We start from the raw sequence: 16,669 nt of genomic DNA, 5'->3' as shown, positions 1-16,669 counted from the left end.
AGGCAGGGCTGAAAATCATCCGCAAACATTCTCTTTCCAGAAAAGACCGCTTAGATCCCATTGTGGATGGTTTGGATCCCCTGGGAGGAGAAGGCCACTCACTCTCTTTCCAAGCCGTGTTTTGGGGTTACAGAGATGGCGTTGCAGCTGAGAGATTGGACCTGCTGTTCCCTCTCAGACCGTTGCTGGGAAGAATAAAGAATTCCAGATATCCAGTGTAGAGCAGAATGTCCTATCTGAAGCCAGGGGGAAGCGATCTAGAACGTTTCGATGGACTTTCCCTCATTTATTGGTGAGATGGTGGATCTGGGGACGATGGGCGTGGGGGGTTCTTTGTTAAGAAACGACGTCTTTCATTTTATCAGTGGTTTTCTTTCTTTAGCTTTTATCTTTGCAACATTAATAAGTAAGGATTAAAGTTTTTTTAAAAAACCACTCCTGTACATGCTGGAAAATAATGAGGTTGGATGGAAAAAAGGCGATGGATGGAGCTAGCAGAGACGGCAACATTAACTGTTTTCATTAGAGAAAACAATATATCTCGTTTTGTTTCTACTTGTAAATCGTTTCTAGACTTTTGCTCTTTGATGCCGATGCTCTTTGATGCGGATTTTGGCTTTTGCTAATTAGATTAGGGATTTTTTTGTTATAGAAATGCTATTTACTGACTATGCAAAAGTCAAAAGTTGAAGCTGTAATTCTATCCTACAGCACTGAAAAAAAGCTGGAAGTCAATGCTTGTTTCTCCCTCTTTCTCTTTATCCTCTCTTTCCTTTCTCACACCTCTCTTTCCTTTCTCTCTTGCTTCCCCATCTCTCCCTACTAGATTTCTTTTTTCATTTGCATGCTATAGTAAGAGAATCTCAATACAATTTCCTAAAAGAAAGAGGGAATCATGGGGCTGCATTTACAAAGTGATGTTCTTTGTAAGTATAACCCCTTCACAAAACAGTGTGCACAAAACCGTTTGGCAGGACTAAATTATAATTTGCAATAGCTTTTGCAAAGTGGATGTACTTTTGATCCACTTATTGTTTTTTTGGGGGGAGGGGGGAAGAGAAATTATATTTTGAAAGCCTTGAGGGAAGATGGACCTTCCCCGAAAATAAAATGGATGGCTCCTCAGGGAGGGGTTTCAGAGTGTTGTAAACAGATAGCAAAGTGACGGAAAGCAAAGGGGAATCTATTATAAAGTAGAAATGAGTGTCACACTCATTAAAATGATCCTGTTGATCTGGAAAATTACAAGAACGGGGGAGTTTCTGAGCATGTTAATATAGCCCCTTTTTAAGGTTCCTGAAAAGGCTTAAGAGGAAACCTGTGAATTCAATGCCAACATTGCTTTCGTTCTTCAATTCATACACCTTGACCAAATTCTCAGGTCTCTGGTTGTATACAACCTCATTTCCATTAGCTGACATCTACTACTGTAGTAGCTTGGAGACGACATGGAAAGTTGGTTATATTTAGAGGGACGATTCTGTTAAAGAAGGAAGAAATGTGTAGAGAATACTGTAGAGAATGCTGAACATCTAATTAGCACAGTATTGTCTTATGTCTAAGGATATTTACCCATGTAGTATGGCTGTATTTCTATTAGCTTTCTTCTCTTTTCTACTACCATTTCTTATGATTATATTTGTTGTTTGTATATATATATTGAGAGCTTATGCACCAGAGACAAATTCTACGTGTGTCCAAACTCTTGGCCAATAAAGAATTCTATTCTATTCTATTCTATTCTATTCTATTCTATTCTGTTCTGTTCTGTTCTGTTCTGTTCTGTTCTGTTCTGTTTTGTTCTATTGTGTTCTACTCTACTCTACTCTACTCTACTCTACTCTACTCTACTCTACTCTACTCTACTTTACTCTACTCTACTCTTATTTCAGTTCTATTTTGCTCTATTCCTGTTTCTTGAGGAAAATAATTGATTTTTGGATTTTAGGGCAGGTACCTACAAGTCTATTTCCAGACAGAATATATTGTAAGATCCCTTTCCATAAAAGTCAGATAGATACTGAAATTGATCTTTTTATATTGTAAATTATATTTTCTTGTGCCTCTTTTCAAAGGTCAGGAAGTATTACGGTAGTACATGTGTGTGGACTAGTACTGTACTTGCCTGTTTGTCTGGACTAGTACATATCTGTTTAATATTTATAACTGTTTGTCTTTAATTTGAAGAGAAACAAGTTATTGGATGAAGGGGGACAGTGTATATGCGAATAACTGGTTGCCTTGCCTGTGATTAATGATTTCACATCCAGTTGCTTGTTCTCTAAGCAACATCTGGATGACCCTGATGTTTGATCTAATCAATCTATACAAAAGGACTTTCAAAATTATTTTGGTATTTTCTGAGGTTGTGAGTTGGTAGAAGTTATGTTCTATCTGTTCATAGTATTGGCTGACTGGGGAATTCTGGGAGTTGAAGCCCAGAACTCTTAAAGTTGCCATGGTTAGGGTTAGGGTTAGGGTTAGGGTTAGAAATATTGATCTTTGGCTTCCTTTACTAACCACACTTCGTGGTCTGAGCTTGCAATAGCAAACAAAGAGAAGCAGATTAAAAAGCAGTTAACCCCCCCCCCCAAATAATCAACTAAAACTGCATAAGAGCTCAATAAAACCTCAAAACACTAGATTCATACACCCCTGGCTCAACTGGAAACAGCTCCATGAAAAATGGAATCGATGACCATGATAAAATGAGCAGGCAAGTAGTTCAGTTCTTCGTAATTCCTCTCTGGAGGAGAAGAGGACTTGAGATTGCCCACAAATATTCTGGACAGTTGTTCTTCGTGAGACAACTCAAGACAATTTAGAGAGCTGGGAGATGAGGGAAGGACTTTGTTGTTGTTGTTCTTTTTACTGAAACCGTGGTTAATGCCTTTAAAAGGACACTGGGTTTTCATAACTCCTTTTTAAAAATATTTTATTTGTTTTATTTATATAACATTCAATTTTCATCAAACAGTGTGCGGTCTGGGTGCAGTTATTTTTAAACAATCATGATACACATATTTGTTGTGGTATTCATCACTGTAATATTGATAATATAATAATATGATAATATAATAACAATAATACAACTTCATCTTCTTTAACAACTCTCCACTTTAGCATTTCCTCCTTTTATATCTCCTCCTTTCTAACTTCTGTTTCTATTGTCTAACCATTGATAAAATATGTCCCCATATCAAAAAAATATTCAATTTATTCTTGATAGTAAGCGTTAGTCTATCCATTTCTGCACATTCTAATATTTTCTTAATTACATTCCTCTCGGATGGAATCTCATCATTTTTCCATTGTTGTGCAAATAGTTGCGGTTAGAATGTGCAAGATTAGATATGTAGTCTTTTTATCATATTTTTCTGGAAAAAAATGACAAAGCAACATATAGATTTGAAACCAGAGATATTTTTGTTGGGCATTCTAACACAACTCCTTTTCTAATCACTTCAGAAATTGTTTATTAATTGCTTTTCAGCTATTAGAAACCTTTAGATCAACACATTTTACAGCACTGGGTGAATTTCCTTGGAAGTTTCAAAAACAGGTTTAAGAATTTAAGAACTACCTGGAATCTACCTTGAAGCATGGATGGGCAGAAAACAAATGTACTAAACAAATAAACAGATATTTTTTTTGTGTGGAATGTACAATAAAAGATGGTTAAAACTTTGATTTTAGAAAATTATAAATTCACTAAGGCTCCAGATAAATTTGAAATCAGATTTTGGATTTAAAGATAAAGAATCCATTCCTGTGGAAAAATGCTTTTGTTTTGAATTCTTAAAAAAATAAGAAAAGACTTTAAATTTGGATACTACAGAGAACTAGATGGAACAAAAAATTACAGTTAATGGAGAAGAACATTCAGCCTTGACTTATAAATACAGAGTGAAGCAAAAATATTTCAATAACGGATGTATTGAAGGATATTTTTGAACAAATGACTCAGAAGTTAATTTTAAGAGTGCTGCCCCTATTGATTATGTTTAAAATGTGCTATGGAAGAGAAACAAATATTACGTGACATGATTGAGATTGATTTGAAATGGGTTTAAAAATGGCAGGCCACAAGAAGGAGATGGAAAAAGAAGTTACACTGGACATACGAAAGAAATCAGCCGATGCCTTGATAATTAAAAGGGATATGTAAATAACAAACCAAGAGAGTGACCGGGTTAATCTTCCTATATTGGATTATTAAAGCTTTGAAGTTGTGAAAAGGAGCAATGAAAACATGAAAAGAAGTCAAGTTCTTGGATATTTTTTAAAGGAACTAAAGATCAATATTGACTGGAGAGTAAAACATATGAAGAACGGTTGCAGGAACTGGGTATGTCTAGTTTAATGAAAAGAAGGACTAGGGGAGACATGATAGCAGCCTTCCAATATCTCAGGGGCTGCCACAAAGAAGAAGGAGTCAAGCTATTCTCCGAAGCACCTGAGGGCAGGACAAGAAGCAATGGGTGGAAACTAATCAAGGAGAGAAGCAACTTAGAACTAAGGAAAAATTTCCTGACAGTCAGAACAATTAATCAGTGGAACAACTTGTCTCCAGAAGTTGTAAATGCTCCAACGCTGGAAGTTTTTAAGGTTAGATAACCATTTGTCTGAAGTGTTGTAGGGTTTCTTGCCTAAGCAGGGGGTTGGACTAGAAGACCTCCAAGGTCCCTTTCAACTCTGCTATTCTATTCTATTCTATTCTATTCTATTCTATTCTATTCTATTCTATTCTATTCTTGTCAAAAATAAAAGGAAGGAATATAAAGTGGGATTATGTGATCAAGATTAAAATAGATACATTGTTATTGCTGTTAACACTTAATGGACTTTTGCTCACATCAGCACTGAAATGGCAAAGTTTTATGGATATTTATATATATGGAAAAGGCCTTGGGAGAGACTGGCAGGCAAAGAGATGCTGCCAAGGGAACAGTCAGATAAGAAGCCGCAGAGCCTACAACTGTATAGTGGGTGAAGGAAAAAGGGATCCTTCCTAAGTGTTTTGGCGGTAAAGGTGACAGTAGGAGAATTTTACACCCAGATTTGCAAGATTATGTTAATGTAGCTTTACAATAAAATAGCATTAGTTGATCTAGTTATGTTTGCGGTCTGGTCTACCTACTAAAGGCTGACAATTTGTTGATAGATAAGATATAGGAAGAAAAGATCATGCGTTATCATTTAAGAGAAGACTATGAGTCATTAAAATTATTTACACTTGTGATGAAGGTAGAAGTCACTTCTTTATAAATTTCTTTATTTTTTTCTTTACAATATCCTTAGTTTTTTCTCTCTTTTTCTTTCAAATTTTTTCTGTGCTTTCTGTTTTTCTTTTCTTTTTTTAATTATTTTTAAATTACTTTTTATTGTTGTAAGTTGTAACACATTTGGTCTGCTGGCCGCAACTTTGACACCGCTGGTGTAGGGTCTCCTGCTTGGGCAGGAGGTTGGACTAGATGACCTACAAGGTCCCTTCCAACTCTATTAAATCTGTTAGTCTGTAATAAAATTAATAAACAAGGTGCTACAATGGAGAAGGTGCACTGCCAGAGACCTGCAAAGAGTCATTGTTTTATCAGTGGACCTGGAGTGGAGAAGAAACAGTTTTTAGAGAGAGAACTGTACATGCAGTCCTTGACTTTCAACCACAATAGAGTCCAAAATGTCTGTTGTTAAATGAGACATTTGTTAAGTGTGTTTTGCCCTGTTTTACGACCTTTCTTGCCATGGTTGTTAAGTGAATCACTGCAGTTGAGAGGCTAGTAACCCAGTTGTTAAACAAATCTGGCTTCCTCAGTGACTTTGCTTGTCGAAAAGGTCGCAAAAGGGGATTCTGTGACCCTGGGACACAAGTATGAACTGGTTGCCAAGCATCTGAATTTTGATCGCGTGATCATGGGGATGCGGCAAAGGTTGTACTTCTGAAAAATGGTCACAAGTCACTTTTTTCAGCGGTGTTGTAACTTTGAACGGTCACTAGTGTAAGTCGAGGACTATCTGTAATGGAATGTGTGAATAGCCTTGGGAGACAGAAGGTCCATAGCCTAGACCCGTGATGGTGAACCTATGGCATGCGTGCCAGAGAAGGCACACAGAGTCCTCTCTGTGAGCACCCGTGCTGTCGCCACCTGCTCTTCAGGTTTCCGAAAACGGCCCAAAAAACAGCCTGAAAACAGTCTGGAAAATGGCCTGAAAAACAGCCTGAAAATGGTCCAAAAAACAGCCTGAAAACAGTCTGGAAAATGGCATGAAAAACGGCCTAAAAACAGTCCAAAAAACATCCTGAAAACATCCTGAAAACAGTCTGGAAAATGGCCTGAAAAATGGCCTGAAAATGGTCCAAAAAACATCCTGAAAACATCCTGAAAACAGTCTGGAAAATGGCATGAAAAACGGCCTAAAAACGGTCCAAAAAACATCCTGAAAACATCCTGAAAACAGTCTGGAAAATGGCCTGAAAAACGGCCTGAAAATGGTCCAAAAAACATCCTGAAAACATCCTGAAAACAGTCTGGAAAATGGCCTGAAAAACGGCCTGAAAATGGTCCAAAAAACATCCTGAAAACATCCTGAAAACAGTCTGGAAAATGGCCTGAAAAACGGCCTGAAAATGGTCCAAAAAACATCCTGAAAACATCCTGAAAACAGTCTCGAAAATGGCCTGAAAAACGGCCTGAAAACAGCCCCCCCAAAAAGCCTGAAAACAGTCTGGAAAATGGCCTGGAAAATGGTCCAGAGAACAGCCTGGAAAATGGCCTGAAAAACGGCCTAAAAACGGTCCAAAAACAACCTGAAAACAGTCTGGAAAATGGCCTGAAAAACGGCCTAAAAACGGCCCCAAAAACAGCCTGAAAACAGTCTGGAAAATGGCGTGAAAAACGGCCTGAAAACAGTCTGGAAAATGGCCTGAAAAACGGCCTGAAAACGGCCCCCAAAACAGCCCGAAAACAGTCTGGAAAATGGCGTGAAAAACGGCCTAAAAATGGTCCAAAAAACAGCCTGAAAACGGCCCCCAAAACGGCCTGAAAACGGCCCCAAAAACAGCCCCAAAACAGGCATGTGCACGCCAGCCAGCTGGTCTTTGGGTCTCTGGTGCTCCGGCGCACGCATATGCACACATATGCAGGCATGTTCTGGTTTGGGCACTCGGTCCCAAAAAGGTTTGCCATCACTGGCCTAAACAGTGGTTTGATAAATGAAATTTGAATGTGAAGGAGGCACAGGGGGTTGAAAGGATCTCAGAAGGGACCCTCCCTAGTTTTCCAGGAAGCAAAAGTGAGGGACGGGGAATGAGCTTTCAGACTTGTCAGATTCTTTTAATGTAATATTACAATAAAAATAGAGCTGTTCCTTCCGGACTGTTTTCAGGCTGTTTTTTGGACCGTTTTCAGGCCGTTTTTCAGGCTATTTTCCCGACTGTTTTCAGGTTGTTTTTTGGGCCGTTTTCGGAAACCGGAAGAGCAGGTGGCGACAGCGCAGGTGTCAAGTCAGTTGGTTCTGGTGATTAATCCAAGGTGCCCTGCAGTTGAAAAGGAACAGTTGGATAGTCGGAAGTTCGTGATCTTTACACTTTTGATTAGGATTTTATCCAGCAAGCCAGATTGAGAGATCAGCAAGCAGATGGCCTAGCAGATAATATCTCCCCATCACTTTGACAAATATGATCTAACAGAGTAATTGATTTAAAGATTAATTCATTAGTCACTTTGGGGATGTTCGCGGGAAAAGCTGTGGGGGAGGGAGTGTGAACAGCAATCCGGGGAGAGAGAGAGAGAGAGAGAGAGAGAGGGAGGGAGGGAGGGAGGGAGGGAGGGAGAGAGAATAAAAAAGATAGGTAGGTAGGTAGGTAGATAGTTAGAAACACACACACACACACACACACATATCTATATAGAGAGAAAGAGAAACAGAGAATGAAACTCGGAGATAGAGATAGATAGATAGATAGATAGATAGATAGATAGATAGATAGATAGATAGATAGATAGACAGACAGATGGACGGAGGGATAGACAGACAGACAGACACATAGAGAGAAAGAGAAAGAAATAGAGATAGATAGATAAATACATACATAGATACATCAAACACACACTCATAGAGAGAAACAGAGAATGAAACACAGAGATAGACAGACATAGATAAACAGACAGAGAGACAGAGAAAGAAATAGAGATAGATAGATAGATAGATAGATAGATAGATAGATAGATAGATAGATAGATAGATAGATTTGTTTTCTGAGGTTTTCGCAGGTATTTGTATGTAGGTCTTTGGTTATTCGGGTTTTCTCCCGCATAAATAGAAATAGAGATAGATAGATAGATAGATAGATAGATAGATAGATAGATAGATAGATAGATAGATAGATAGATAATGGATGGATAGACAGACAGAGAGAAAGAAACAGAGAAAGAAATAGAGATAGAGTGATAGATAGGTAGATAGATAGATGATGGATGGATGGATAGACAGACAGAGAGAGAAAGAAACAGAGAAAGAAATACAGATAGATAGATAGATAGATAGATAGATAGATAGATAGATAGATAGATAGATAGATAGATACTGTAGATAGATAGATAGATGATGGATGGATAGACAGACAGAGAGAGAAACAGAGAGAAATAGAGTTAGATAGATAGATCACACACACACACACACACACACACAGAGAAACAGAATGAAACACAGATAGACAGACAGACACATAGAGAGAAAGAAATAGAGATAGAAATAGAGATGGATGGATGGATGATGAATGGAAGGACAGACAGACAGACACACACACACACACACACAGAAAGAAAGAGAGAGAGAGAGAGAGAGAGAGAGAGATCACACACACACACATAGAGAGAGAAACAATGAAATGCAGAGATAGGCAGACATAGATAGATAAACAGACAGACACATAGAGAAAGAAATAGAGATAGAAATAGATAGATACAAAGATAGATGATAGATCACACACATACACAGAAAGAAACGAGAGGGAGAGAGGGAATGAATTGCACCTTTGTTAAGTGAATCTGGCTTCCCCCATTGAGTTGACAGGTGGCAAGTGGTGACCATGGGAAACCGGGAGGCTGCCGCTGCAACCATTGTAAATCCTTGCCTGTTGTGCCTGAGTTTCGATTGCGTGACTGTGGAGAGGCTGCAATGGTTATAAACTTGGGAACCGGTTGCAAGTCACATTCCCCCCCACACACACACCCCGGCCAGAGCCATTGTAATTTTGAATGGTTGTGACCTCCATAGGGATACAGTGTCAAAAAAACCCCTTCCCTCTTCTCAGCATTGTGGCCCAAGATCGTTAGTTTTCTGAGTTTTAATCCAAGCAGAGTTCGTTTTCTTTAGCAGTTTATTAAAGCAGTCTTCTTCAGTTAGATCTCAACCGTGGCAACTTTAGCTTAGACTTAGACTAACGTTCTCGTCACTTTGAATGTAGACTAATCGGCATGCATTAAAATGAAATTTCGTTGCATGCAGCTCTCAGAGGGTCACCACCTCCAATATACATTACCAAGGGTGGGCTGCTGGGGGTTTGCAGGGGTTCGGGAGAACCTCTAGCTAAGATTCTGTGCAGTTCGGAGAACCCCCAAATCCCATTCCTGGCTGGCCCCACCCACCCCTCCTCTCCCAGGAGTCCCCACGCGGCCTGTTTTGGATGCAGGTAAGTGCAGGGTGCGTGGGGAGGCTCAGGGAGGGCAAAAAATGGGCCTACCAGAGGTTCGGGGACTCCAGAGGGCTTCTGGAGCCTGGGGAGGCCATTGCCCTCCCCGAGGCTTGAGGAAAACCTCCGGAGCCCGGGGAGGGCAAAGACGCCCTCTCTGCCATGGTACAGGATGCTAACTAGGCCACGCCCACCATGGCCACGCCCACCCAGCAACCGGGCAGAAAACCCCTTGCTAAAATTTTTGAAGACACCCCTGTACACTACACAATATAACAGAATAAATAAATAAATACAAATATAAATACAGAGTCTAGTTCAGATGAATACCTGTACGTGGCGAGAAAAACGAATCTTACGAATTTACCAGACGGATGGCCTAGGGAACAAAGCTGTTATTGTCCTGCTAGAAATACTTTGAAAGCTCCTCCCAAAGGGGAGCACCAAAACCAGACCGTGAGGTGGGTGTGTAGGGTCTCTAACAATGCTTCGAGCTCTAAGCACATAGCGCTTATGAGCAGTATCCTGAATAAAGGGAAGTGAGCTTCCTTATAATCTTCTCCACTGTCCTCACCACTCTCTGTAAGGACTTTCTATCTGAGGCGTTGCTGCCACCAAACCAAACAGGGATGCAGTTTATTAAAAACGCTTTCAATCGTGCCTCTGTAAAAAAAGTGGCCAGGATAAAAGGAGAAAGACGTGCAGGTGGATGAACTTCAACTCCCAAAATTCCCCAGCCAGCAGCACTAGAAGTCTACCCACTTTAAACTTGCTCTCTTTGATGCGAGTGGACATTCCTGGAAAGCATGATCTGTCACCAAGCACGTAAAAACCAGGCAGATAAAACTGGAATTTTTCTGCCCACCTTCTTGATTGCTTTAACCATGATTCTTTGGACACCACAAAGAGAGAGGAACGAACTTCTCAAGCCCCCTGAGAAAGCTGCAAAAAGAAGTCATTTTTCCCCCATGAGAAGAAAACAGGCGTTGGAAGGCAGTTTTGAGTTTCACAGCTATTGCAGCTTAAATTAATTTACTTTGCAGCCTTTGGCTTCAGCCTGAGTTTCTGCAGCGGCTACTTGTTCACCTCACCTAAGAGGATCACTGTAGATCTAAAGCCTGCTTAATCTTCCCAAGATTTTAGCACATTGAGGGTTGTCAGAGTCCATTCAGACATGAAACTGCAAAGAATAGAATAGAATAGAATAGAATAGAATAGAATAGAATAGAATAGAATAGAATAGAATAGAATAGAAGGAAGGGACCTTGGAGGTCTTCTAGTCCAACCCCCTGCTTAGGCAGGAAACCCTACATCACTTCAGACAAATGGCTGTCCAATCTCTTCTTAAAAACTTCCAGTGTTGGAGCATTCACAACTTTTGGAGGCAAGTTGTTCCACGGATTAATTGTTCTGACTGTCAGGAAATTTCTCCTTAGTTCTAGGTTGCTTCTCTCCTTGATGAGTTTCCACCCATTGCTTCTTGTCCTGCCTTCAGGTGCTTTGGAAAATAGCTTGACTCCCTCTTCTTTGTGGCAGCCCCTGAGATATTGGAAGACTGCTATCATGTCTCCCCTAGTCCTTCTTTTTATTAAACTAGATCAGGGGTCTGCAACCTTAAATACTCAAAGAGCCATTTGGATCCGTTTCCCACAGAAAAGAAAACACCAGGAGCCACAAAGCTTGGGTGGACATGGCCAACTCGGTGTCACTCACTTCCACCAGTCACATGACCCCCACCAGCCACGCCTACCCAACCGGTCATTAGGGCAGAGAACCAGTTGTTAAAAAACACCGGGAACCACAAAATCCTTTTGACATATCTCTCCCCTCCCTCCCTCTCCCCTCCCTCACTCCCCCCCATCTCCCTCTCTCTCTGTATCTCTCTGTCTCTGCCCTGGCCACTTCTCCATCCCCCACAGTCACCCTTACCTTCTCAGGCCAGGCGAGGAGTGAGTGGGAGGGGAGGGCGAGGGGCAGGGCCAGCCAATGGTGGGATCACCTGACAGGGAGCCATAGCAGAGGACCCAAAAAGCCGCATGCAGCTCCGGAGCCGCAGGTTGCTGACCCCTGAACTAGACATACCCAGTTCCAGCAACCGTTCTTCATATGTTTTAGCCTCCAGCCCCCTAATTCTCTTGGTTGTTCTTCTCTGCACTCTTTCTAGACTCAACATCTTTAACATCGTGGCGACCAAAACTGAATGCAGTATTCCAAGTGTGGCCTTACCAAGTGATAAATAAAGTGATATTCTAACACAATAACTGGAAGAACCCTAATTTCATGCTATACCTCTTTGGACTGGTTCTCCTTCTTTGGGGTTTTAATGGAAGGGTGTGAAACCAGGAAGCTCGCGGTTCAGTGAAGTGATAGCAATTGTACATTGAAATACTCAGACTCTCACGCATTTTGACCACCACATAACTAATAAACACAAGAACGCAATACTCCATCTGAATAATCAAGGAGAGATTCACCCTACAAATAAGGAGAACTTTTCTGACAGTGAGAGCAATCAACCCATGGAACAGAAGTTGCCTTCAGAAGTTGTGGGAGCTTCATCATTGGAAGCTTTCAAGAAGAGATTGGACTGCCCTCTGTCAGAAATGGCGTAGGGTCTCCTGCTTGGGTGGGGGGTTGGACTAGATGACCTACAAGGTCCCTTCCAACTCTGTGAATCTATCAATCTGTTAATGCTTGGATACTAACTTTCAAAACTATTTGGAGTGTAAGTTCTCCTTCACTGAACTTTTGAGAATGGTTACGTTTGCCCTCACAACTCTTCCTCACATTGTCCACAAAACATTGATTGATTGATTCGATTATATGCCGCCCTTCTCCGGAGACTCAGGGCGGCTTACAATGCGTTAAGCAATAGCCTTCATACTTTTGTGTATACCTGCTTAGTAGGGCTTTCGCCCCCCCCCAAGCAGTGTTCTTTTTTATACAAAGTCAGCTTATTGCTCCCACAATCCGGGTCCTCATTTTACCTACCTCGGAAGGATGGAAGGCTGAGTCACCTTGAGCCTGGTGAGATTTGAACTTGCAGTAATTGCAGGCAGCTGGTGCTACTTAACAGCACTTTAGTCTGCTGCGCCACCAAGGCTCTTGGTGTGATGGTTGTTTTGTGTCTTGTTGGGCCAGGCCCACCTTTTAGCTATGCCCTTTCTCTCCGTTGCTATGGCTACCGCTATTTTACATCATCCAGCTCTCTAATCATCCTATTCCAGCATCTTCTGGGCTGTTAATCAGATTAAGGGGTAGACTTGCCAGAGAGAGAAACCGGATGATATGATACTGCTGTTTGGCAGCTGGAAATTTAACTGTCTGTGGGAAAGTGGATGAGGAGGAATGCCACGTGAGAGGGAAACGGTGTGATCTAGTGGTTAAAGCATCAGGCCAGAAAGTGAGTTCTAGTCCCATCATGAAAGCTGACTGTGTGACTTTGGACCAATCACCAAGAAACAATGAGTTCTAATCCCATTTTATGTTGTGGTCTGCCAGCAGCCTGCAGAGCTGGCAATGGAGTCGGAGAGTGAGGAGGCCGGGGAGGACAATGGGCCAGTCCTGGAGGCTGGGGAAGGCCCGGACGAGGGCTCTGCGTTGGAGGCAGAGATGGGGCCATTTTTATTCCAATATTCCAATTCTATTCTATTCTATTCTATTCTATTCTATTCTATTCTATTCTATTCTATTCTATTCTATTCTATTCTATTCTATTCTATTCCATTCCATTCCATTCCATTCCATTCCACTCCACTCCACTCCACTCCACTCCTGTTCTGTTCTGTTCTGTTCCGTTCCGTTCCACTCCACTCCACTCCACTCCACTCCACTCCACTCCACTCCACTCCTGTTCTATTCTATTCTATTCTATTCTATTCTATTCTATTCTATTCCATTCCATTCCATTCCATTCCATTCCATTCCACTCCACTCCACTCCACTCCACTCCTGTTCTGTTCTGTTCCGTTCCGTTCCGTTCCGTTCCGTTCCACTCCACTCCACTCCACTCCACTCCTACTGTACTCTACTCTACTCTACTCTACTCTACTCTACTCTACTCTACTCTACTCTACTCTACTCTATTCCACTCCACTCCACTCCACTCCACTCCACTCCACTCCACTCCACTCCACTTCTATTATTCTATTCTATTCTATTCTATTCTATTCTATTCTATTCTATTCTATTCTATTCCATTCCATTCCATTCCATTCCATTCCACTCCAATCCACTCCACTCCACTCCACTCCTGTTCTGTTCTGTTCCGTTCCGTTCCGTTCCGTTCCGTTCCGTTCCGTTCCACTCCACTCCACTCCACTCCTACTCCTACTCCTACTCTACTCTACTCTACTCTACTCTACTCTACTCTACTCTACTCTACTCTACTCTACTCTACTCTACTCCACTCCACTCCACTCCACTTCTATTCTATTCTATTCTATTCTATTCTATTCTATTCTATTCTATTCTATTCTATTCTATTCTATTCTATTCTATTCTATTCCATTCCATTCCATCCCATCCCATCCCATCCCATCCCATCCCATCCCACCCCATCCCATCCCATTCCCATGGGTTTTTATTGTATGATGGATTTTTAAAATGTTCTGAGCTGCCTGGAGTCACCTATGTGGGAGTTGGGTGGCTATAAAAATGTGTTTTAACCAATGAACAAGTTCCGTGTTTACGTGCGTCCTTCTGCAGCTCCGTATTCCAGCTCATCCTCCCTTTTGCTCTGCTCTTTCAGGACATTAATGGGACCACACGGGATGGATCGCCACATGCATTGTTTTGACTTCTACGACTGTGCCAATGGCTTGGGTGAGTGCCCCGGATTTGAAAACTGAGCTGTAGAATTTCAATCCATTTGTTTTTGTCCATCGTTCTTCAGATCCACAGTTAAGTCCTTTGGATTTTCCCTCTTCCCCTTTCCCTCTTTCTCTCGTTTTGTTTGTCATACTTCTGTCATGGGATGGCGATTTTACTGATGCCCCACAAGGAGGGTTTCAAAAATGGCCAGATGGTGGCCGGGACCATTTGACTAAAGCCCCACATAATTTTTTTTAAAAAATGTGTGTTGCAATACCGATAATAATAATTTATATGTTGCCCAACTCCCAGGGACATGTATAAATAGGTCCCACTTCAAGGCAAACCACACTCTGTTCTAGCACTGATGCTGATGTTGCTGCCTAGTTGGGTAATGAAACATTTGCAAGAAAACCACCAAGCTCAGAGAGCACCAAGGACCCCACAGTCCTCCTCCTCCTCCTCCTCCTCCTCCTCCTCCTCCTCTTCCTCCTCCTCCTCTTCCTCCTCCTCCTCCTCCTCCTCCTCCTCCTCCTCCTCCTCCTCCTTCTCCTCCTCCTCCTCCTCCTCCTCCATTCTGCAAACCCTCCTCCCTTCTAGCACTGCTTACGTTACCTAGTTGGGTAATGAGACATCTGCAAGAAAACTACCAGGCTCAGAGAGCACCAAGGACCCCACAGTCCTCCTCCTCCTCCTCCTCCTCCTCCTCCTCCTCCTCCTCCTCCTCCTCCTCCTCCTCCTCCTCCTCCTCCTCTTCAAACCCCACTCCTTTCTAGTACTGATGATATTACTTAGTTTTGTAATGAAATGTTTGCAACAAAACAACCAAGCTCAGAGACCACCAAAAATTCCACAGTCGTCATCCTTTTCCTTGTCCTCCTCCTCCTCCTCCTCCTCCTCCATTCTGCAAACCCTCCTCCCTTCTAGCACTGATGATGTTACCTAGTTGGATAATGAAACGTCTGCAAGAAAACCTCCAAGCTCAGAGAGCACCAAGTACCCTACAGTCTTCCTCCTCCTCCTCCTCCCCCTCCTCCTCCCATTCTTTTTTTCCTCCACTCTGCAAACCCTACTCCCTTCCATCACCGAAGATGTTATCTAATTTGGTACATCTAAAAGGTCTGCAAAAAACAAACCAAGTTCAGAGAGGACTCCATGGACTCATTAGATCCTCTCTTCTCCCCTTTCCCGTTTTTTTCCGATGGGCCAGGTTGGCTCCCAGATCTCAACGCTGCATCGCAACGGCTAAAGGTCAGAAAAAGGAGACTTGAGCCTAATTTTAGCCATGCCAAGGCTGGGAAGTGCTTGACGTAGCCATTAATAGCCCCGATAGTAGCATCTAATTCTGTCCTTCTGCTTTTAGTCCCATAGAACAAACTCATCAGCTCATGTCGTCTTCATTGCTTGTTAATCTGCGGGCTGTTTTTCCCAGAGCTTTCTCTAATAAGAGGTTAGCCCTGAGCAAGTGATATTAAGCAGATATGAATGAGTTATAGTGGAGGCAAAAACTGGGTCAAGGATTATTCCAGCAGCCAGACTCTGCAATTTGAATCTCCCCCCCCACCCCCACCCCTTACAAATCATGCTTCCAGATGCACAGCTCAAGACAATAAGAAAATATTTCTTTTCACAGCTTCCAATTAAAGCAGAACCAACGTACGATCTGATATTCCCTTCCCTTTAAAATGTAACGCATTTAGGAAAGCAAACATGAATAGGTCTAGGGTGCCAGACAGGTATTCAATCATTCCGGTTTTTTCCCCCCAACATACTTTCCACCTCCCCCTTTCCCCCTCATAAAAATAGAACAGAGAATAATAGGGCTGGAAGGGGCCTTGGAGGTCTTCTAGTCCAGCCCCCTGCTCAAAAGGGGACCCTATAGCAGGGGTGTCAAACTCGATTTCATGGAGGGCCGCATCAGGGTTGTGTTTGGCCTCGAGGGGTCAGGGTGGGCGTGGCCAGGGTGGGCGTGGCCCAGTGGTGGGTTTCAAATTTTTTTACTACCGGTTCTGTGGGCGTGGCTTGGTGGGCAGGCCTTGGTGGGCGTGGCAGGGAAAGGATACTGTAAAATCTCCATTCCCACCCCAGTCCAGGGGAAGGATACTGCAAAATCCCCATTTCCTCCCGATCAGCTGGGACTTGAGAGGCAGAGAATAGATGGGG

General features: G+C 42.3%; 1 protein-coding gene across 1 annotated transcript in view; it reads left to right on the top strand.

Moving 5' to 3' along the window:
* Nucleotides 1-227: 227 nt before the first annotated feature.
* The window catches only part of LOC139325488 (syntaxin-binding protein 4-like), a 60,445-nt gene continuing 44,003 nt past the window's right edge, over nucleotides 228-16,669 (top strand). Inside the window, exons 1-2 of the mRNA XM_070955389.1 lie at nucleotides 228-292; nucleotides 14,445-14,518. Of these exons, the coding sequence (XP_070811490.1) occupies nucleotides 228-292; nucleotides 14,445-14,518 (139 nt within the window). The remainder of the gene's footprint in view (nucleotides 293-14,444; nucleotides 14,519-16,669) is intronic.

Source organism: Pituophis catenifer, unplaced genomic scaffold (genome assembly GCF_029215685.1).
Source record: "Pituophis catenifer annectens isolate HBS135680 unplaced genomic scaffold, rPitCat1.0.hap2 SCAF_16, whole genome shotgun sequence".
NCBI classification, from domain to species: domain Eukaryota; kingdom Metazoa; phylum Chordata; class Lepidosauria; order Squamata; family Colubridae; genus Pituophis; species Pituophis catenifer.
Note: the sequence above shows the minus strand (reverse complement) of the source record. Positions and strands in the feature narration are given on the sequence as shown.